Source organism: Falco rusticolus, chromosome 19 (assembly GCF_015220075.1).
Source record: "Falco rusticolus isolate bFalRus1 chromosome 19, bFalRus1.pri, whole genome shotgun sequence".
Classification (NCBI taxonomy): Eukaryota; Metazoa; Chordata; class Aves; order Falconiformes; family Falconidae; genus Falco; species Falco rusticolus.
In genome coordinates, this window is record NC_051205.1 from 2,761,884 (window position 1) to 2,785,082 (window position 23,199).

The 23,199-nt window shown below is 60.3% G+C and overlaps 1 protein-coding gene across 23 annotated transcripts; it reads right to left on the reverse strand.

Moving 5' to 3' along the window:
- Positions 1-104: 104 nt before the first annotated feature.
- Positions 105-23,199, reverse strand: TPM3 (tropomyosin 3). 23 transcript variants are annotated; one of them, XR_005101529.1, is made up of 11 exons: positions 22,685-22,799; positions 21,578-21,703; positions 12,970-13,103; positions 12,034-12,151; positions 11,717-11,787; positions 10,303-10,378; positions 9,760-9,822; positions 9,525-9,594; positions 7,623-7,701; positions 1,933-2,052; positions 105-1,326 (listed from the first exon to the last, which is right to left on the reverse strand). XR_005101529.1 is itself a non-coding variant. In XM_037371049.1 (11 exons), exons 1-11 carry the CDS (start codon positions 22,796-22,798, stop codon positions 1,975-1,977), a joined length of 993 nt encoding a protein of 330 aa, XP_037226946.1. In that variant the 5' UTR covers positions 22,799-22,860. The 23 variants fall into 23 exon arrangements, 22 of the variants coding, with proteins under 22 accessions (XP_037226935.1, XP_037226927.1, XP_037226926.1 ...); XM_037371049.1 differs by lacking the exon at positions 105-1,326 and adding an exon at positions 5,628-5,691 and having other exon boundaries at positions 1,975-2,052; positions 22,685-22,860; XM_037371038.1 differs by lacking the exon at positions 1,933-2,052 and having other exon boundaries at positions 22,685-23,194.

Consider the following 23,199-nt stretch of genomic DNA (forward strand, 5'->3'; position numbering starts at 1 on the left):
CCTGCCCCCGAGGGGACAGCCCCAGGCCCCAGTCTCCAGAGCCACCCTCGTCCCCTGCAGGTCCAGATCGCACACAGTAAAGCTCTGCAGCCAGACAAGCAGCGTGGAGGGATTGGTTTTTATTTCAAAAGACAACAGGACAATTTTTCAATTTAGTATCAAAACACTTGATAGGGTTCTTTTCTCCGGATCGGCCCCTAAAACTGCTACAACCAAGCAGCATGCTCAAACCACAAGCTACACGCCGCGAGCTTGACACATCTCCACACTCAGGCTTCACAACAACTACACATCAGCAATGCACAGCAAGATGGCTTGTACCTTATTTAAGACACTAAGAGCACTCCTGGCCAGGAGGGAAGGCCTCTGTTCCCTCCCTCACTGTAGGCAGAAAAAACTCCAAGAAAAACAAGGCTGTTGTACTTAAGCTGTTAAGTGTAACCCAACGATGAGCAATAAAGCTTGGTGCCTCAGCACTTCGAAGGCAAATTCAGCCCCTGGGTAGCAATGGGTTAGAGGGGCTGCGGCTTCTCTAAGCCCATTAAGGAAATGAAGTGGCCAACAGTGCAGGGGGGAAGGGAAACAAGCCCTGTGAAGGTCTAATTGTTCAGATGACAGGCTTGGCTTTTAAAAAAAAAGAAAACAATAAAAAAACCCCACGAACGAAAACAGTCACCTTTCACCCAAGTGGCTTCTCCACAACACAGAGTTACCTTAAAGCTGAGAAACTGAACTGCTCTTTTGGCAAACGGCTCCTGGAAGGGAAGTTTTCCCAATGGGCTTCCGTCCCTAGCCTGGCTACTCTGATTCAGTGGCCCACAGCCAGAACCATCACACCCTCTTTTCCTCTCCTGCCAAAGCAGGGTGGCCCAGAGCTGATTAACAGAAGGTTAATACCGAATTTTAAAGCCAAGAGCTTTGAAGTGTAGCTCACCAGCCTCACGAGTTATTTGGAATGTTTACAATGGTTGCTACAAAAAAAAAAAAAAATAAAAAAAAAAGGTAGTTACAAAATGTATACATCTCAAACATGCTCCCCAAACATTATTGCATTGTTTGCTTCCCTTAATAATGCTGTTTGAAGCTCTGCCCAACCTGATGGCCTTTAACCCTGAGGCAAAGGAGATTTGTGTTTGGTCAAGTTGGCAACAGAAAGTAAACTCTGGTCCCCAAGGGTTAGAGGTCAGCAGCGGCTGGGCCGCCCCCCCGGGCATCGTGTGGCAGAGGCAGTGGCAGGGATCCATTACATCTCGTTCAGGTCTAGCAGGGTCTGGTCCAGCATTCTTTGCGTGCAGAGATGCTCCTCTTTGGTGGATTTCAGTTTATCTGGCAGGAAGCAAGAGGCAAGAGTTACAAGGCAGCTTCGAGACAACCGAGAAACCTTGGCCAAAGAAAGCTCGCGCTAGCCCCCCTTTCCCAGCACGCTGCCGCAGCGAGTCCTCAGACCGGGGGTACCTGGCTGGGTGCAGCTAGAAGCTCTGAAGTTACCTGGCTCGTTTGTAGCCCTCTCGCATTGCCAGTGCTCCCCGGCGGCACCGTCACGATGTACTTTTAGCCAGTGCTCTAGGCAGTGTTGTGCATGCAGGCACCTCCGACTGCAGCTAGCTTTCCTCAGGGCTTCAACACTTCTAGACAGCAGACCCCCGTGGCCCAGCAAGGCACCCAAGAGCAACGCGGAGGGGAAACACGCTGAGAAATCACCCCCTGCGATTACAGCTGGTTGTGCCCCCCACCCCCACCCCCCTTCCCCCCAGCACAGGACAGAGACGCCAAGCCGGTCACCAACTACCTAGCAGCAGGGAGCAGACAACCATGCCTCAAGGACAGCAGGGAAAAGGCTGTTTTCAAGTGAGGGGCAGACAAGGAGCGAGTAGGAGCGAGGGTGCTGCAATTCTGCCCAAGACTACAGGCAGCTGCACAGTTGATTCTCACATGTTCCTTAAGGCAGGAGAGCTCAGATCAGCAACTAGCGCTCTAGGTAGGCTTCACTCCAAAGGTGAGCCCACCCTTATCACTGAAGAGATCCACACGCTGGGACACCGGCCAGACAGGCTGTAGAAAGATGTCCTTTAGGTACAGGTAGTTTGTCAAAGCCGCTCCCCAACCTCCCCAGCGTCAGAAACTGCCCACAGAGAGAGAAGCAGCCTTCCTAGAGCACTAGCAACAGCAGTGTTCGAAAGATTCCCTGCAGGCACTCAAGACACAGCTTCATGCTGTGGATTTCGGGACTTGCTTTCCAGATGTCCGTGTGCTTTCCCAACCTGTTCTGGGGCTCTGCAGCTGCACTGGAGTCAGATCCCAGGAACAAGCGCTTTCCCGAAACCTTCTAGAGGTTAGGACTCAACTACATAGGAAAGTACTACAGGTGTGCAGTGTCTTAGAGACCACGAGGTCAGTCATTTATTGTTAGAAGCCATCATTCCATGCAGCAGGAAATCCTACAGTCATTCAGCTAACAGTAAATTAAGTCATAGCACTTGACAGGCATCTTTTAGCAGACACAAGCCTAATTTCAGCCCGCCCCTCTCTCGGTGGGTGCAGCCATTCTGGTCCCATGGAGGAGCCAGGTGGGACCCCCTGGATAAGTGAACAAGACTGCTCAAAAAACAGCCAAGTCTGAGGGTTACTTCACCAAGAATAGAGGTTACCTTTATAAAAAAAAAAATAACCCAACAAAAAACTCTTAAATAAATTAGAGGATAAATTCAAATGCCCCATTAAATAGCAGCAATTGCATAAAATTTGCAAGTCTGCCAGTCTTAAGAATGATCAGATTTCACTGTGGTCCACAGCACTGGTGGTCGCAATAAGCTCGTTAATTAGTGGGCCCCCTTCTCAGTCACACAGATCATGCAGCGTTAACTTCAGCTCGTTAGAGAGCAGGCGGTTTTTCTCAAGCTGGCTGTACAGGCGCTCTGCAGCAGCAACAGGATTAGGGGAAACAAGAGGAAGAGAGAAAAAGAGAGAAAGGGAAGGTTAGTAGAGTACCCAGACGAGCACATCAAATAAGCTGTCTCCGTAATGCGTGCCTCTGAGGATCGAGTCTAGGCTATTACACGGATGAAGGTGAGGAGAACAAAAGTTTGTCTTACAACTTGCATTTCAGCTCAGGAAGATGACAGAGGAAACCAAGTATGGGCAGAAATGGAAGCACTGCCAAGGACTTGCAAAGGCAAAGAAAGGAAGAGAACACCAGAAGAGGAGCCTGGAGGCTGGGCTGTCCCCAGGCAAGGAGAGAGACACGGGATGTGCTTTAAGCCTGTGGAGCACTTTGTAGAAAGAAGTGGTCCTAGCACAGCTGAACCAGAAGCGCCTTCCAGCACGAGCCACACCACGCAGCGGTGCGATTGATGGGATTTTTAACAGTAGGCCATGGTTACCAGAACTGGGAATGACAGCACCTCATACCTGACCCAGAGGACACTCCTGCAAGGACATGCCTTTGTGCCACACTAACAACCCACCACATCTAGACCAGAACTGAAGGCAGGATCTGCTTCAGGTTCAGGACAGAAGTTCTGAAGCACAGCTGCTCTTTTACATCTGCCCCACAGCAACTACCCGCATCCGCCAGCCTCCGCCTCCCATCTGGTCCCTGTCCTTACAGCCTCACAGGGCTCTAGTGACCACGCTTGTCCCCAGGGATGGTACCAACCACGTGCTCCTCAGCACCTCCAGTGAAAGGGAGAACCAGTCTGATCTTCTCCCAGGACGGGTCACCTCTCAGGGCTGTAGGGCCACCTGTCAGCCACAACCAGCCACCTCAGAGAGCCAGTTCATCATCTATCTCTGCCCATCTACACGGGCAGGGTCCTTCTGGTCTGACAACTCCAATTCCTGCATTTTGGGGGAATTCCAGGCAGCAAAAAATGCTTATATGACAGCTCCCAGCCTGGCAGAACTAATCACAAACTGTAGCAATATGCACAGTGTGCTGCCTCTGCCTGAAGAGCAAGCACAAAGCTCAGCAATTCTTGCTGGCCTTGGGCTTCTTCTCAAATCCTTCTACTACAAGGTCCCTAGGAATCTCACCCTCTGAAGGGTCTCTACACCATCCTCATTGCTTTTAACATCGGAATATTCTGCCTTTCAACAGGACCTGGCCAGGTAAAGATTCAGGACACCAGGTCAAGCTGTTCACATGGAGCAGCCAAAGCACGTCGCCCTCTCCAGAGCTTCAGCCCGGTCCCACCAGCGTGATGGCCGCACAAGGAGGGGAGCTCACCTTTACCAGCCATCCTCAGCTCCTCTCAGCCCTCGACACCTGCTCAAGCTGCACCTCACACTGCAGGACAAAGGGTAGTAACACTGCTTCATTGTCCCTTCTTCAATGTCACCAAGGGACCAAGCAACAGCCAACAATTTCTGACCCACTGCAATCTAACCAAAGGCTGAGGGAGGCTGTGGGACAGGGGACGGGTACGCCCCATCCTGACCTACACCAGAGCCGACCTTGCACATCAGCTACTGCTGCTGCTGCTCTGGCCTCCGTGCTGGCTCTGAGCAGGTGGGCTAGGCACCTCGATGCCAGTCTCCAGCCCCAACCAGGTGATCAGGGCTGGTCCTGGGTCTCCAGAGCAGCACAGGATGGGAGTGAACTGCAGTCAGAAGTACCAGTGACTGTAGGCTGGTGCAGCGGCTCACAGCCTTCAAGCAAGCGTTTTACTGCTTGTGGACAGGGATCTGATGGACCCAGCCACGTGAGGGAGCAGACTGACGGTAATAATTAGCGTGACCCTTCACAGACCTCAGGAACAGCTCCTCAACATGGAATGCTTGCCCGGGTATGCTAGGGCTAGCTCCAGTGTTTGGCCTGCTCACTTCTCCACCCAGCCCACAGGGCAGCCTTACCAGCTGTCCTCGCAACCCGGGGAGCTCCAGGACCCATGCCTCCTGGTCAACTCATCAGCACTTGCAGTGCTCCTGAGCCAACAGCCCGGCTCACGGTAACCAGCCTGCACAAGCCTAGCAATCCAGTCAGACCAGAAACCTCTCCAAACCTCCCAGGGCAGAAGTTGCATCACCCACCCACCCTTCCATCTACCACCCAGCACGGAGTTCCATCAGGATAAGCGGGGAAAGGGCCTGCCACAGCCCAGCCATCGATAACATCACTTGCAACATCACTGTGCAACAGCAGAGCCACCAGCTCCTGGAGGTCAGTAATAAACCCACAGCTGACAGGACCTCCCCAGGAGGAGAGAAGCCATTTCACAAGGGGAAGGTGCCACCTCCCACCCGGTTAGAGCTGACAACTCAATGCTGGGCTGGCAGCATCCACAGACCTGGATGCTTGTGCCAGAAGCCCTGCCCACTCGTGCAAGATCCACCCCCCCTGCTCCAGCTGCAGGTTTGGTTACTGAGGAGTTACGGGTTCTCGCTTTGTGCTTACAGGGCACAGTCATTGCCCCATACCCCAGGAGAGTCAGACCACCATCTGCCAGAGCTTTCCAAGCTATTACCCTTTGAAATTCCTTTCGGGAATGCTCCTTCCTTCCCCGCCCAGAGCCAGCAGAAAGCTGACAGCCCTGACACAGAAGACAGCGAGAACAGGCTGGGGCAGTTCAGCGTGTCTGGACTATCCTTGCTGCTAGTGCCATTTGTGGGGAGAATGGAGTGACACAAACCTGAGGAAACCACGGGAGGTGTCCCATTTCATCAAAATTCTGTTCGTGAAGGGCTCTTCGGGCACTGTGGCAGATGAACCAACCCAGAAAGGAAAAAGTATTTGACAAGCCACCGCACAAGGCAGCACACAGTTACAAAAGGCTGATCAGTGTTTATGATACCAGAGCAACCAGGAACAAACCCTGACCAGTGGGGAGACACACGGAGTGCTCACAGCCCGCAGCAGTGCTCGGTGTAACGCTCCATGCCGCACTCCCAGGAGGATCCCGTCACCCTCAGCCCCCGCACAGGGAGGGAAGCTCTGCACAACACGGATTCCCTGGCTCAGACGCCCACAGCCATGCTTCATTCCCAAAACAAGGGGCCACACATCCCCCCTCGCCCCCCACTTCCCACCCCAGGCACAGGCAGCACCTCACACCCAACCAGTCCCGTCCAACTGGAAACCAGCCAGAGCTCGCTTGATATTTATTAGCTTTCACACCCTGCTGGTGACCTAGTGACTATCAGGCGTGGCGACTTCCCACTGCAAACCAGCGTTTGGAAAGCCACCCCAGTGAACACCACAGAGCAGGCAGGTGTGAGGAGTGACTTCAGCCAGGCTGCAGCAGGCACAGCTCAAGGGTTTCCTGCTACAACCGCCCCCCGCCCCCCCCCCCCCCGCCCCCAGCTCCCGTTTAACCCTACGGAGCACGCTGCATGCCGAGGCACCACTCGCAGAGCTGCAATTCACATCCAGCAGCCGGTAAGGCACCCAAAGAGAAAAATCCGGCACATTAATGAAGTCTGTGTATTCCACCAAGGAGGATGAGGGTTACACTGGTTTGAAGGCAACATTGAAACAGTTACTCTAAAGCAGCCAGTGGTCACTAGAAACCCATTTCTCAAAAGCACCAGCCGTTCCATTCAATTGATACGAGAATTGTTTTCCTTAAAAAAGGTGACATCATGCTCAAGCAAGAGAAATACAAAAGGAGCTTTATGGCTCTACGCAAGATATGCAGATAAGAACAACATACTCCCAGCTACACCCAGACATTGAAAGGGCAGCCCCTCAGAGCACAGCAGTGTCTGGCACATCGGGTCAAACAGAGGGAGCTTTGTTTAGGAGCAAGTGCAGCATAACTGGGGGGCTGCTGCTGCTGTCAAGCTTCAGTGTCTTTACAGCACTCGTTCCCAGGGATGCCCTGTGCACAGTAACTGGAAAAAGGTACTGGAATTCAGAGCGAGATGACGAGAGCGTGAATGCAGGGTGCAGATGCAGAACAAGCCACCAAGCAGAAAGGCAAATCCAAAGTGGAGTTTGGAATCGCAAGGCTTATCTGTGTGAGACAGAAGGAGACACTGATTTTTAGAGAAGCTTAGTGCTTGTGCACAGCAAACTTGGCTTAGGGAGCTTTTGGACACGAGCGTTAAGGCTCTTCCTCTACGGTGCAAGTACTGGCCTCTCCTTGGTTAGTGCTAAGGACTGTGCAGAGCAGCTGTTAGCCGGACCCACTGCAAACCTGAACAGAAAGCCGAGGAGCAAAGTTGCAGAAACATACGAGTTCAGCTACTTCCACAGATCTGTGGTTCATGATCCAGCCCATCTCAAGCCTGTTATGGCAATTCCTAAGGCACCCACTCGAGCGCTCTCCACAGCCTCTTCCAGGAGGAATCACAAGACCATGGCTCAGTGGCTCCAGCAGGCAACTAAGCCACATTACCTTAGGAAGCCTTTCCCAGTGGGACTGGGAATTGCACTCAAGAGTTCAAGTCGGAACCCTTTCAGGCCAGCACAGCGCTTGGTGTTACACATGCGGATCACAAGGACCTAGAGTTAGAGTACAGCATGCTGCAGGGAAGCCTCTGCAATCCTCGAGGCAGAGATCTGTAGAAGTAACCTAGACACAGCGCCATCGATTCTCCAACTATGAAAATCACAGCAAACCAAGCAAGCTCTGGCGGTCTAGCCTGCTGAAGCGAGAGGCGAACACCAGCCAGCTCATATTTACATGGAAGTCATGTCATTCAGGGCGTGGTCCAGTTCCTCACTAATTGCTTTGTACTTCAGTTTCTGGGCATAGAGCTCATCTAGAAGAGGTTTAGGAGGAGAACAAAAGGGAAACAATGAGGGAAGGCAGAGGAGTTCTTCCAGCACCCTGGGGCAGGAAAAGCAGTATGGGCTTCACCAACAGAAGAAAATGAAGTTAGATGTGGAGCCATCACGACTCCGTATTAGCTCCCAACAACGAACGGGAGGGTTCAAACAGCCCGAGGACAGTCTGACCAGCAAGTGCCTTCCAGGATTACAAGGCAGCTCTACGGGGAGAAGAGCCAAGAACCACATCAGCTTGTGAAAACAGGCTGCCCAGCTAGGTCAGCAAGAACCACTGACAGGAGGAGCAGCAGGGAAGGGCAACTCCATCCACCTAGTGAGAAGCTTAATACGCCCAAGGCGGGCGCAGATCAATTGAGGTGCTTTGTTCTCACCTTCAGTCTCAATACAAAAACCGGCTTGGGAGAAGTCAGCCCCGTAATAGTCCTGGGCATCAGAGGGAATTCCCGTTCCGTAGCACACAGCTAGGCAGGGTGAGCCGAACAGACGAGGCACACCCCTGTTCTCCATCAGATAATGGAGCAGACAGCCAGATCACCCACCTTCAGGGGAGGAGGCCGTCCTGACACTCATCCTGACGTCCTGACACTCATCCTGACGCACTCCTTCAGCACTGCACAGGGCTGGCACAAACTCCCCCCAGCTCTGGCTGCCTAGGCTACAGTACAGCTGGTTATGCTGTTAACAGCTTCAGAGAGCCCAGAGAACTTTGTCAGTTGTCATAAACTAGGTCACTTCAGCAGCAAGGCTGGAGACCAGAGCCAACTCTCAATCAACATGTTTCAAGGGGAGCATGCAGGGATTTGGAGAAGGTTTTGCAGTTCCAAACAAAAAAAAAAGCTTGCCCTGGATCATGAGATGGCTCAGATTGCTTCTTGGCTGCGGTTCTGGAACAGCTCAGCTGACACCATTGCTATTTCTAGATAAAAAAACCTCCTGAGTGACTCCAGACAGAAGGATGTGGCTTTGAATCTCCAAGACCTGGCACTAAGAAACCACAAAGGCACATGCTGTGGTCAAGGCAGGAGGCCTGTAAGAGTTCTGGTGTACCAGCACCACCACTCCTGCCACAGCCCCAGATTTAAGGGAGGCAACTGGAACTTTCTCCTTCTGTGGCTTGGGGAAAGGTAGGATTCTGCAATGGCTGGCCTCAGGAGTGCTCCTGAAGGACTGTGAAACCAGGAACTGGAAGAAGAAAGGAACCCATCCTTGGCACAGGCTGACCACCGCACTGCACGGATGGGGTTTCTAGTGATTTAATCTTGAACCAGGACTGATACTGGGGAGCCTGAGTCTTCATGGGGGCTGTTTCAAGACTCACTGACTACTGTGGCTGACTTGCAGCAAGGCTGTCTGCAGCAACCAGCCACACACGTGACATTCTGCATGGAAATACGTTGTTGTAACCAATTCCTGTGTTGGATTCAGCTGCTTCCCTCCTATGCCGCTCCTTAAATTGGGTTAAGCTGGAGCGTAGGAAGCCAGTTACATTCCTGAGGACATCACGACCAAGATACACCAGCCGCACTATCTGGCACTACCAGCCAGATACGGCAAGGTGTTTGGATCGAGAGCTTGAGACCTGCCACAGCGCAGCCAGGGAACCGTTTTCAAAGGAGATACACGGGGCACAACTCTTGAGCCGGGAGGCAGCCTCACCTTGGAGGCTGAATTAGGTCATGCTCCAAGTACTGAGGAGCAGAGCGGTGCCTCCACTCCTCAGCTATCTGGGAGACAATCTTCCTCAGCTCCCCACTCCTCACCACATATTCTTTGGCTTCCCAGCCCCAGCATGTACCTTCCAAATCATCAATAGTCTTCTCCAGCTTGGCTACAGACCGTTCAGCGAATTCAGCACGGGTCTCCGCCTGCCAGACAGAAGCAAGCCAGTTAGTACAGCAGCTCTGGGACACAGCGAAGGACTACAGAGGCATCATCAGCCCGAAGGCACGAAGCCTCCCACCCTCCGGGTCTCTCCCCAGTCAAGCTGAGGCCAGCTCACCCAGCTGGGCTATCCCAGCATAGTCGCTCACCTCTTTGAGTTTATCAGTCAGGATCTTGATCTCTTCCTCATATTTATCCTCTTTTTGAGAGTACTGTGGAAAATGAGAGGAGTCAGCAACCAGCAGCCCTAAGTACCTCCCACTCCAGAGAGCCCACAGCTACAGAGGGAGACAAACTCCTCACTGCAGCGCACATGCCCACAGAAACTTCCAGCTGGGAGTCGCTCACGTCCGTAACCCTAGTCCAACAGAACTGGGTCAGGCAGCAAATCCCACATCACGCACGGAACACAGACTTGGGCGCAGAAAAATTCTCACCCCAGCAGCATAAACATCTTGGGTGACTGAGCCTGCCCCAAGGCAGGGAAGGGCAGCCAGGCTTCCCGCACTCCCAGCTCCTACAGCCAACATCAGCCCTGCACTGAAATCCGTTAGCTCTCCCGGGAGAGCAAACGCAGCTCTCCTCGCTCGCTTAAGGCTGTGGTTGCATCATTTCCATCCCAGTGGGTGCTCTGCTGTCACACACCCTCCTCATAAAACAAATGTTTCTGGCCCTTGGACAAGCAGCCCTACCTTCTCAGCCTGAGCCTCAAGAGACTTGAGATTGTTGGTGACATTCTTCAGCTCTTCCTCCAGCTCGGAACACTTACTGTGGGGTTTCGTAAAGAAAGGGGGGGAGAAAAAGGAAAAGAAGAAGCGGGAGGGAAAGACAGGAGAGACAAGAAGTGAATTCACGTGCAGGGAAGCCCCAGAAGTTCTTTAGGAGTCAGTCTGCGATCAGACTGGATGGGACCCTGCTTTGAGGCACTTGTGCAGAAAGCAAGTTCCCTTCCTGCCTCCAAGTTCATATATTTGAAGCGTTCTGCCAGCACATGCGCAGGGCACTGAGCTGAGCAGCTGAGATGTGGACACAGATTTCTGCTGGACCTGGAGTCTTCAAGTAGAAAATGCATGTTTAGATTGCTGTAAGGAGGGAAGCTGTTCTGACGGACAGATGGACAGCCACCACCACTCAGACCAGAATATTGACGGGCAGAGGACAGAACATTCCAGGAGAGAGAAAGACGCAGTTAAGCTGAGGGAAGAAGCGTAGCAAGACCACCACAAGAGTTCTGGTTTAATGGTTTGAGAAGGGAAAGGTTAGTACCTTTTCTTCGGCAACAGACAGACACTTCAAGTTCTGGTCCATCACTCTGATCTGCTCCTGCAGGTCCCGGCAACGACTGTTAGTGACGGTCACACGATGGCACAAGCCAGGTGGGGGCAAGGGTCAAAAGGAGCACCAATAACACAACACCGCAGAGCAAAAAAAGGGAGTAGGGGGAAAAACACAAAAAAGTCATGGTCATGACATGCATGTCCAGGCAGGAAGCACAGTGCTACTGCTGCATACACGCTAACTTTGTTAGACAAGGCCCTGAGCAGCTCCTCAAAGATCAGCTAAAGCATCCGGACACGTGGAAGGAGCCCAAATGCCACAATTTGTGCCTGCTCAGAGCAGATGAAGTCCAGCTTGTGACTCAGCAGTGCAGAAGTCTGTAGCGGTTGCTGTGAATATTTTAAGAGGCACAGTTCTGCCCTCGGACCTCCCGCATGCCACTCAGCTCCCAGCCCAGGAGGCCTCCGCCACTTCAGCACAAGCGTTGTGCACTCACGTGCCCCGTAGCAACGTGTAAGGACCTTGTGACCGTACGTACAAAAGCAGTGCTGGTGAATACCGAGTGGAAAAGGATTATCCGGCCTCGCTAACCGGGGAGTCCCTCCGTGCAAAGGGGCAGAACATCTCCACTCCAAGGCAAATCACCTCGTTGCAAACTCCACATCCTCGACGGACCCAATCCCATGCCAAGCAAGAGAGTGGTTCCAACTCTTCCATCTGAGAATCTAAACCTACCCTGTGCTCCAGGCCTTGTGTAACAAGGTTAGAAATGCTGTGTTAGTTCCCATGCAAAGGTAGATGCCAGTTACGTGCAAGCAGATTACTCACGACTCTGCAAGCTCAGCTCTCTCTTCAGTACGCTCCAGATCTCCCTCTATGATCACCAGTTTCCGAGCAACCTGGAAAGGAGAATCTGAGTTAAGAGGACGAAAGATGATTTTGTACTTGCAGGCCGTGCAAGGCAGGAAAGGCAATGCCTGCAGGAGTCACCGGAGCTGCCAGAACCTTTTGGCTAAGGGGAGCACTGATGTAGCCCCACTGAGAGCCAGGCTCTCCCCCCAGCTTTGCCCAGGAAAGCCCTGTCAGCAGGAAGAGGAGCCGCCTCTCCTGGCCCGGATCAGCTGTAGAGCATCCAAGGGTCTCACCTCCTCATACTTCCTATCCGCCTCCTCTGCAATGTGTTTGGCTTCCTTGAGCTGGATCTCCTGCAGCTCCATCTTCTCCTCATCTTTCAGAGCTCTGTTTTCAATGACTTTCATGCCTCTGCCCAAAAGAAAGCACAGGGAGGGGAGATGTATAAAACAATCCCGTACAAACCGGTGGTGTAATGGGTTTCAGAGCATTACCAGTGCTCCCCCAGGACCACGCTGCTTCCTTATGAGCCACAACACCTCCAAGTGCAGAGGGTAGCACAGGAAGGCAGACACCGCTGGGCTGATGCAAACACAGCGACCTCGATTGCTCAGAATTAACTGTTCCTTGGAGCGTTACTCCAGCAGCTCATTGCGCTCCTGGAACAAGGGAAACGCGCTGCTGCTGAGAAGAACAAGCCAGGCTGTCTTTCCAAGCATTTTCCAGGCTGGACCGCAGGAAGAGCCAAGTCCATCTTTATGGCAGGACATCAGCTGGGTCAGGCTGCTCACTACGGCGTGTGCACCAGTGAAGCACACCAGCCAGCTGGAAGTGGACTGCGCCCCAATGAATCACACCGCCGGGTCAGGGGACAGCTGCCAGAAGGAAGGATGCTGGCAGAGGCAGCGGGAAGAGAGGCTTCCCCACCAGCAGCCACCTTCATGAGTCAAGGGTGTTCCAGAACCCACTTACTTCTCCTCCCTTGAAGGCGGGGAGGCACAGCAGCGCACAGCGCCTACGTGCTCCTTAGCCTCAGGTTCCAAGATACTCACTTAAGGCCAACAGCATTGTTTGAGTTGCTCCGCAACTGGTACCGACTCCCACATCCAGCCTTGATGTGGTATCTACTTCCCACCCTCCAGGAAGCCCAAGAGGTTGACGGCACCAAGCCCTCGGTGAGGAACATGTCCGAGATGTTTGACGGAGTGAGAGCAGCAGCCCTTGCTCACCTTTCGCTTTCATCTGCGGCCTTCTCTGCCTCCTCCAGCTTCTGCAGAGCTGTGGCAAGGCGCTCCTGGGCTCGGTCTAACTCCTCCTCTACCAGCTGGATACGGCGATTCAAAGACGCCACTTCTGCCTCAGCCTAGAGGGAGCAGATGAGGGCAACTCAGTCTGCGGCAGGTTTAGCAGTTAGCGCAGGGCAGCTGAGGTCTGCCTTCAGGTCACCAGCAGCACATGGGAAGCCAAAACAAAGCCCCGGTGCTTTATCCACTTTCTTACAGAGGCTGCACTCCCATATGCTTGCTCGCATGCACGTTACGCCTCGCAACATTTCACACAAGCTTTGTCCGTGCAGCAGTCATCCTGCAGGTTTCTCGCCCGTCAGCTTGAGCTGACGTGACAGTTTAAGCCATAAACATTAAGTAGATGACTTACGCTGCTAATGGGTCTTCTCTGCAGCTGCTGTAACCCTGCCAGGCCATCAATCACAGTCCTGTTTACCCACCACACCAGAGCTCTGGGACAGCTACCGTTTAGCACAAAGTCACTTTACTCCTGTGATCTGGACACGGGCATTGCTTGAAACCAGCCCTCTCATCAGCAACGTGAGGAAGATGAACAGCTCGAGAGGTTTGCCAGACTGTGTCAGGGCACTGGCAGGCCAGGCTTTCGACGGCGCCAGCCCCAGCCGATGGCTGTAGTGGCCGCAAGCCCAGCGGCTCGAGCCCCGGAGAGCTTCCTTCCTCCCTGCGATTCACTAATAACCCAGAGAAAGAGCAAAAGCCTCAGCACCCAGTCCTGAGAGAGTTGAGGAGGCTGTTCCCAGCCGCAGCCACACGCCACCAGCCACCTCAGCTCAGTCGTCCGTGCCAGGAGCCGGCCGAATCGCCGAAAGCCCGCAGGCACCGTGCATTCGCCAGAAGCGCGACCACAAAAGTGACCGAGGCTTTACCGAAGCAGCAGAGATCAGAAGCCATCGTACACCCCCACAGCCCGGCCTGTTAGAGCAGCACTGCTATCGACCACCAGGCATCTGCTCCCAGCCCAGTCCGCATCAACCCCGGCCCAGGGGAAGCCCAGGCGGTTTGGGTGCACCAACCCCCAACGCCAGCCACCCAAGGGGAACCCAGAATCCTCATCTCCAACGGGATAACCGCACCGGCACAAGGATGGACAGGGCTGCAGCCATTTCAGGGCAGCACTGTCATCTTCTGCAGGGACCCGTGCGCAGGCACATGCCAAGCATATACGAAATACCCCAGCGACTCGTAACAAAGCAGCCTGCAAGGACACGCCGCTTGCAACCATGCCCAAGGAGGGAGGAGCAGGGTGATGAAAGAAGCCAGTGTTAGAGCAGAGCCCAACACAAATCATGTTCAGCTCCCGGGAGGGGCTGTCCAAGTTTTTCCCCCCTCGCAGCATCAAGACTAGGTTGTGAAAACCCAAGTTGAAGAGCAGCTCCCATGCCCGCACGCCCTGCTCTTCCCCGGGGAAAGCCCCCACGCTTCGGTGCTGGAAGGTGGCGGCGCTGCAGCAGGCTGCCCCGGAGCCAGCCCCACCAGCACCTTCCTCCGAGGAGGATGTGGTCTGCTGGAAGAGGAACGAACCCAGACGATAAGCAGAACTGGGAAAGAGACGGCTCGATAGGCGTCTTTGGCCTGGCAGAGGCAATGAGCTGTCAAGGTGGAGAGCCTCCTCCCACAGGATGGAGGCAGCCTCTGTTTCCTGACCCTCTGAACCGCATCGTTTCGCCCGGACATCCTGCAAGGCAGCGCTTATCCACCCCAAAAAACAACAACCAACCCTTGCTTTTAAGGGACTGCCTGCCCCCCTCTGCGGAAGGGTCCTCACACCTCCCTTTCTGCTCCTCCTCTCTGGCTGCAGCTGAAGCCGTCGGGCTTCCCCAGAGCGCTGGGGTGACGCTTCCAGCCAGCGTGTTCCCGTTACTCCGTGCATCCTTCGGGAAGGCTGCCCCGAGTCGGGGAGCTACCGAGCTCCCCTCGGCCCTCCAGGCTCACCGTGGCTTCCCCAGGTCCCACAGATCCCAAGGGCCAGGCCACAGGGTGAACGCAAGACACCACCACACTGGGAGCACTGGTTACCACACTGGGACCACTGGTTGGCTGGGAGAAACACGCACGTTTCCCATGACAACGCCGCTACTCCATGAGAATTCCTTATGTGGCTGCGAAGAGCCCAGCTGAGGTCTGGGAGTGGCCTCGTCCCACTGCCCGGCAGCTTCTGCCACCAGCCCCCACCGGCAGGACCCCCACGGGCCGGCAGGACCCCCCCCCATGGGCCGGCAGCCCCAACAGACAGGACACCCCCCCCCCCCCGGGCACCACACCACCCACCCCCCCACGGGGGGGCAGGACACCCCCACGGGCAGGACCCACCCGGGGGCACCAGCCTGCCCCCCCCCCACGGGCACCAGCCCCCCACGGGCACCAGCCCCCCCCCACGGGCAGGACCCACCCTGGGGCACCAGCCCCCCCCCCAACATGCAGGACCCACCCGGGGGCACCAGCCCCCCCCCCCCCCCCCCCGCCCCGGGGCGACAGGACCCAGGACCCCCCCACGGGCACCAGCTCCCCTCCCTCCGCCACGGGCGGGACCCCCCCCGGGGCACGGCCCCCCCGGGCAGCGGGCTGGAGCAGCCTCAGCGTCCCATTTTAAAGCGAATCAGCAGCAAAGTCACGGCCGAGCCGCCACCCGCGGGGACCTGCCCCGGGCCGCCCCATCCGGCCCCGCTCGCCGGGTCGGACGCTGCCGCCGTTGCCCCTTCCCTCGCTCGCAGCCCCCAGCTCGCTCCCGGGGCTGCCGGTACCGGGATGGCCGGGATGCGGGCGGGATGCCGAGCCCGGGGCGGGATGGGCCGTCACTGCCATTTTACCAGCACACGCCGGGGCTACTCGCACCTCGGTGCTCGCAGCGCGGGGCCAGACAAGATGGCCGGGGGCCTCCCCTCCCCCCCCGGCACCCCGGGACCACCCCCCCGGGCACCGAGCGCCCACCCCCACCAGCCGCCTGCAGCTCCGGGCTGCCTCGGGTAACGATAACACAAGGATCCGCCGGCCCCGCACAGCACCGGGCCAGGCGCCCCGCTTGGGGGCAGGGGGACCCCAGCGACCCCCCCAGGGACACGCGGCGGGGACACCCGGAAGGGAGGGACCGGCCCGGGGCCCAGGCGGCTGCGGGCTGAGGTGGCGCCGGTCCGCGGAGACCGAGCCCGGGTCCCCGCCGATGCCCACGCAGCACCGGGGGGGCGGGCGGACCCGGCGGGGAGCGACCCCCGGGCACCGCCGCACCCGCGGGACCACCCGCCCCGGCTCCAAATTCCCCCCCCGGGGGGCGGCTGCGGGGCATCCCCTCCCTGGGGACCGGCGAGAGGGGCCGCCCCGTACCCCGGCCCGCGGCACCGGCGGTACCTGCTCCCGGTTGCGGCGCTCGGCCTCCACCTCCCGCTGCAGGCGGTCGGCCCGCTCCTCCGCATCGTCCGCCTGCTGCTGCAGCACCTGGATCTTGCGCTTCACCGCCTCGATGGTGGTGGCCCCCGCCATCCTCCCGGCCCGTCCCGTCCCGCCGCTCCGCGCCGCGCCCGCCCCGCCCGAAACACCGGAACCCGCCGCCCCGGCCCCGCCGCCCGGGAAGTGACGTCACTTCCTCCCCCTCCGCCCGCGTTACCGTGGAGACGGGGAGCAGCCGCCCGGCGGGGTGGCCCGCGTGGGAGTGGGGGCACCGGGGCCTGCCCTGTGCCGGTGGGGGGACACCGGGACCCACCGCACACGGGGGCTGGGGACACCGGGACCTGCCCCACGGGGGCTGGGGACACCGGGACCCACTGCACAGGGGGGCTGGGGACACCGGGACCCACTGCACAGGGGGGCTGGGGACACCGGGACCTGCCCCACGGGGGCTGGGGACACCGGGACCCACTGCACAGGGGGGCTGGGGACACCGGGACCTGCCCCACGGGGGCTGGGGACACCGGGACCCACTGCACAGGGGGGCTGGGGACACCGGGACCTGCCCCACGGGGGCTGGGGACACCGGGACCCACTGCACAGGGGGGCTGGGGACACCGGGACCTGCCCCACGGGGGCTGGGGACACCGGGACCCACTGCACAGGGGGGCTGGGGACACCGGGACCTGCCCCACGGGGGCTGGGGACACCAGGACCCACTGCACAGGGGGGCTGGGGACACGGAGATCTGCCCCACGGGGGCTGGGGACACCAGGACCCACTGCACAGGGGGGCTGGGGACACCGGGACCTGCCCCACGGGGGCTGGGGACACCGGGACCCACTGCACAGGGGGGCTGGGGACACTGAGATCTGCCCCACACAGGTGGGGGGACATGGAGATCTGACCCACAGGGGCCTGGGGACACCAGGACCCACCCCAAGGAGGAGCTGGGGACACCGAGATCTGCCCCACGTGGGTGTGGGGACACCAGGGCCAGCCCCGTGGGGACCTGGGGACACTGAGATCTGCCCCACGTGGGTGTGGGGACACCAGGGCCAGCCCCGTGGGGACCTGGGGACACGGAGATCTGCCCCACGTGGGTGTGGGGACACCAGGGCCAGCCCCGTGGGGACCTGGGGACACTGAGATCTGCCCCACGTGGGTGTGGGGGACACCAGGGCCAGCCCCGTGGGGACCTGGGGACACGGAGATCTGCCCCACGTGGGTGTGGGACACCAGGGCCAGCCCCGTGGGGACCTGGGGACACGGAGATCTGCCCCACGTGGGTGTGGGGACACCAGGGCCAGCCCCGTGGGGACCTGGGGACACGGAGATCTGCCCCACGTGGGTGTGGGGACACCAGGGCCAGCCCCGTGGGGACCTGGGGACACTGAGATCTGCCCCACGTGGGTGTGGGGACACCAGGGCCAGCCCCGTGGGGACCTGGGGACACGGAGATCTGCCCCACGTGGGTGTGGGGACACCAGGGCCAGCCCCGTGGGGACCTGGGGACACGGAGATCTGCCCCACGTGGGTGTGGGGACACCAGGGCCAGCCCCGTGGGGACCTGGGGACACGGAGATCTGCCCCACGTGGGTGTGGGGACACCAGGGCCAGCCCCGTGGGGACCTGGGGACACTGAGATCTGCCCCACGTGGGTGTGGGGACACCAGGGCCAGCCCCGTGGGGACCTGGGGACACTGAGATCTGCCCCACGTGGGTGTGGGGACACCAGGGCCAGCCCCGTGGGGACCTGGGGACACGGAGATCTGCCCCACGTGGGTGTGGGGACACCAGGGCCAGCCCCGTGGGACCTGGGGACACGGAGATCTGCCCCACGTGGGTGTGGGGACACCAGGGCCAGCCCCGTGGGGACCTGGGGACACTGAGATCTGCCCCACGTGGGTGTGGGGACACCAGGGCCAGCCCCGTGGGGACCTGGGGACACTGAGATCTGCCCCACGTGGGTGTGGGGACACCAGGGCCAGCCCCGTGGGGACCTGGGGACACGGAGATCTGCCCCACGTGGGTGTGGGGACACCAGGGCCAGCCCCGTGGGGACCTGGGGACACGGAGATCTGCCCCACGTGGGTGTGGGGACACCAGGGCCAGCCCCGTGGGGACCTGGGGACACGGAGATCTGCCCCACGTGGGTGTGGGGACACCAGGGCCAGCCCCGTGGGGACCTGGGGACACGGAGATCTGCCCCACGTGGGTGTGGGGACACCAGGGCCAGCCCCGTGGGGACCTGGGGACACGGAGATCTGCCCCACGTGGGTGTGGGGACACCAGGACCTGCCCCACACGGTACGGGGACAAGGGCCAGCCTGTCCCTGGCCCCACAGGTCCTGGCAGCCTGCCCCACACAGGCTCCCACGTCCCACCCCACACAGTGGCCATGCCCTGCCCCATGTGGACCCCCAGCCCCCCACCCTCGGTGCCCGTGGGACCCCCGGGAGCACCACGGGCTGCGGCTGCTCCAAGGCCACCCTGTCCCTCAGCTCCGCGGGCCTTACACGGGCACAGCCAGCACCGTGCTCCCAGGGGCTGAGCCAACCCCCCCCCCCGCCCCGGAGAGCCCCCAGACCCCCCGGGCACCCTCCTGCCTGGGGACGGGGCTGCCAAAACCCACCGGGCGACGGCTTTAGCCAGCGCTGAAATTCTTCCGTCTCGGGGCAGAAAACGTTCCTCTGGGACCCCCCCCCCCCAGCTCGATGCCATGGTCCCCCTGTGCCCCCCCACCCTGGTGCCATGGCCCCCCTGTGCCCCATCCTACAATGGCCCCCCTGTGCCCCCCCCCCCCTTTGTGCCATGGCCCCCCTGTGCCCCATCCTACAATGGCCCCCCTGTGCCCCCCCCCCCTTTGTGCCATGGCCCCCCTGTGCCCCCCCCCCCGATGCCATGGTCCCCCTGTGCCCCCCCACCCTTGTGCCATGGTCCCCCTGTGCCCCCCCCCCCCCGATGCCATGGTCCCCCTGTGCCCCCCACCCCACCCCGATGCCATGGCCCCCTGTGCCCCCCACCCTTGTGCCATGGTCCCCCTGTGCCCCCCACCCCACCCTGATGCCATGGCCCCCCTGTGCCCCCCCCACCCTGATGCCATGGCCCCCCTGTGCCCCCCACCCCACCCCGATGCCATGGCCCCCCTGTGCCCCCCACCCTGATGCCATGGCCCCCCTGTGCCCCCCACCCCACCCCGATGCCATGGCCCCCCTGTGCCCCCCCCACCCTTGTGCCATGGTCCCCCTGTGCCCCCCACCCCACCCCGATGCCATGGCCCCCCTGTGCCCCCCACCCTTGTGCCATGGTCCCCCTGTGCCCCCCCCCCCGATGCCACTGTCCCCCTGTGCCCCCTCCCCACACAGCCTTTCCCAGTCGCATTCCCACACGCCAGAGCGTTCCTCTGCACCAGGGGGGTCACCGAGCACCCCGAGAGCTCAATAAAAACATGACGGCAGCAGAGCTGCCACTGCCCTCGCTCGGAAAGGGAAAAGGGCGCTGGGCTGCCCCCCCACCCTGTGCCCCCCCCCCCCTTAAAAATCCTCAGCCACTGGGCAGAGCCGTGCCCCGGCGGTGCGTTTGCCGGGATGCAGAGGGTTGGCACGCTCGGCCAGCCTGGCACGTCCCCAGGGATGAGGGTGACCGACGGGCCTGACCCTGGAAGGAGCCGGGATCTGCATCTGAGGCTCCAGGGTGTAAAATCCCTCCTGCCCCGCTTCCCTGAGCCGGGGTGAAACGGGGGCAGCCCCAAGAGCCACCGTGGGGGGTGAGAGCCAGAAAAAGGGGGCTCTGAGTGCCCGGAAAGGGATGAATGAGTTGTGAGGGGATTGGGAATGTGGTCCACCGCGGGGGGGGGACACTGGGACCTGCCCCACGCGGGGCTGGGGACACCAGGACCCACTGCACAGGGGGGCTGGGGACACTGGGACCTGCCCCACGCGGGGCTGGGGACACCAGGACCCACTGCACAGGGGGGCTGGGGACACTGGCACCTGCCCCACGCGGGGCTGGGGACACCAGGACCCACTGCATAGGTGGGGGGACACTGGGACCTGCCCCACGAGGGGCTGGGGACACCAGGACCCACTGCACAGGGAGGCTGGGGACACCGGGACCTGCCCCACGGGGGTGGGGGGACACCGGGACCCACTGCACAGGGGGGCTGGGGGCACCGGGACCCACTGCAGAGGGCGGGCTGGCAGCAGGGAGCAGAGGGAGAGCAGGAGGGTGCGAGGGAGGGACGGGGCTCGCCCCGATGAAGCCACAAGCCACGCCACAGCGATGCCGAACGGCCCAGGGCTCGGCGAGGGCTTGGTAGCCCCCGCTGGCACCTTGGTCCCCCGGCCAGAGCCGTGCCGTGCTGGGAAGAGCCATGAAGAGCCTTGGTGCCATGCGGGGGCTTGGGGGGCTTCGGCGCGGCGGGAGGGGAAGGCTCCTGCCTCCGGGCTGGATGTCAGAGCTGAGGGAGAGGAGGCTGGAGCCTTTCTCCCGGCTCCCACAGGTGGGAAGGTCAGTGTGGCCCCAACTGCTCGACCCTTGGCCGCCAGGTCCTGGCTGGCCGCCGCACCACGGGACGGCCGGGATCACGGCCGGGCGGCGAAACCCTGCACCGCTCGCGCCATTGTTTTCCTGGAAACGGCCACCAACAATAGCTGGCTGTGCCGTTGTCTCTGCCCACGCGGCCTCCTCCTCCTCCTCCTCCTCCTCCTCTGGAGCTTGGCTCCTCCAGCGCCAACCATGACTCAGAGTTCCCTGGGGACACGCGTGGCCCCCGTGTCCCACACTCAAGGGGCTGCTGGCTGCTGCTCCGCCCTCAGCTGGGGGTCCCCACGCTCCGGTTTGGGGAGCCCATCCTGCTCCATCCCTGCTCCCGGGCTGCCCCGGACATCGCTGCCCAAGAAGAAGCTGGGACCAGTCCCTGCCAGCGTCCCTCTGTCCCCTGCGTGGCCGTGGGTGGCCCCCCCCGGGCTGTGTCATTCCTGGGGGCACTCCCTGCTCCCAGACCCCCCCACAGCTTTGCCAGGAGCCTGCTGAGCCTGGCAGGGACCCTCCTCTGTCCCCAAGGCCACAGGGAAGGGCTGCGGTCCCACCAGGAGGGTGACGAAGGGAGGGCAGCTCCCGCAGCTCCCCCCCTGCCCCCCATACGTACGTCCGCTGCCTTCTTCTCTGCCAGCTCCAGCTTCTCCTGGGCATCTTTCAGGGCCTCAGAGTATTTGTCCAGCTCATCCTCCGTCCCCTTCAGCTTCTTCTGCATGGCAGCGAGCTCATCCTCCAGCTGGAAGGGCAGCAGCAGTCACCGCAGATGGGGACCCCTCTGGACCCCCACATGGCAAGACACCCCTGCCTGCACCATCCCAGGCTCGGCTCTGCCCCACAGCATCTCTACAGTCCAGTCCCGGGGCCAGCTCTGCCCCACAGCATCCCTCCTGCCCCATCCTGGTGCCAGCTCTGCCCCACAGCATCTCTACAGTCCAGTCCCGTGGCCAGCTCTGCCCCACAGCATCCCTCCTGCCCCATCCTGGTGCCAGCTCTGCCCCACAGCATCCCTCCTGCCCCATCCTGGTGCCAGCTCAGCCCCACAGCATCCCTCCTGCCCCATCCTGGTGCCAGCTCTGCCCCACAGCATCCCTCCCGCCCCGTCCTGGTGCCAGCTCTGCCCCATCCGCATCCCTCCCACCCCATTCTGGTGCCAGCTCTGCCCCACAGCATCCCTCCTGCCCCATCCTGGTGCCAACTCTGCCCCACAGCATCCCTCCCACCCCATCCTGGTGCCAGCTCAGCCCCACAGCATCCCTCCTGCCCCATCCTGGTGCCAGCTCTGCCCCACAGCATCCCTCCTGCCCCGTCCTGGTGCCAGCTCTGCCCCACAGCATCCCTCCTGCCCCATCCTGGTGCCAGCTCTGCCCCACAGCATCCCTCCTGCCCCGTCCTGGTGCCAGCTCTGCCCCACAGCATCCCTCCTGCCCCGTCCTGGTGCCAGCTCTGCCCCACAGCATCCCTCCTGCCCTGTCCCAGGCCCCACAGTGTCTGTCCCTGCCCCACAGGCCACCAGCTGGCAGGGCCTGAGCCCTGGGCAGTCCTCAGGATGCCCCGTGGCGTTGCGCCCCAGCCCCGAGCTGTGAGACGGTGGCAGCTCTCGCACCCTTGTACCCCTTGCCAGAGTCTGCTGGGTCTGGGCTCAGCGCGGTCCAGCACGGGGGGAAGCCCCCCTGACCCCAAACATCCCCAGGCTGGGGGCTTCTGCTGCCCACCCTACCTGCTTGCTCCGCTCCTCCGCCTGCTTCTGCTCTGCCTCTGCCTGCTCCGCCCGGTCCAGGGCGTTCTCCTTGTCCAGCTTCAGCATCTGCATCTTCTTCTTGATGGCCTCCATCCTGGCTGGGACAGGGGCACCAGCGGTGGGGCGGTGGGCGGCGGGGCGGGCAGGGGAGGCAGGGCAGCAATGATGCCCGCTGCCCCGCTGCCCAGTTTATCAACCCTGCCCTGCTCGCCGGGGCTTTGCCTTTCTTGGGCCGAGCCGCCTCCCCACCTTCCCAAAAAGTCTGTGCTGGGGGCCCATTGTCTGCCCTGGGGGGGCCGGGGGGCCGCAGCCTTATTTGGGCCCCAGAGAACAGCTGGGCTGGTTATAAAAAGGTCTGCGAGCTGGGGGTCCCGCATTGTCCTGGCCCCCCGCCCCCCCATGCAACGGGACACCCTGGCCAGCGTCACGGGGACACCGTGCTCCCACCCGGCGCTCCCTCGGGACACGCTCGGGACATCAATCCGGGTCCATGT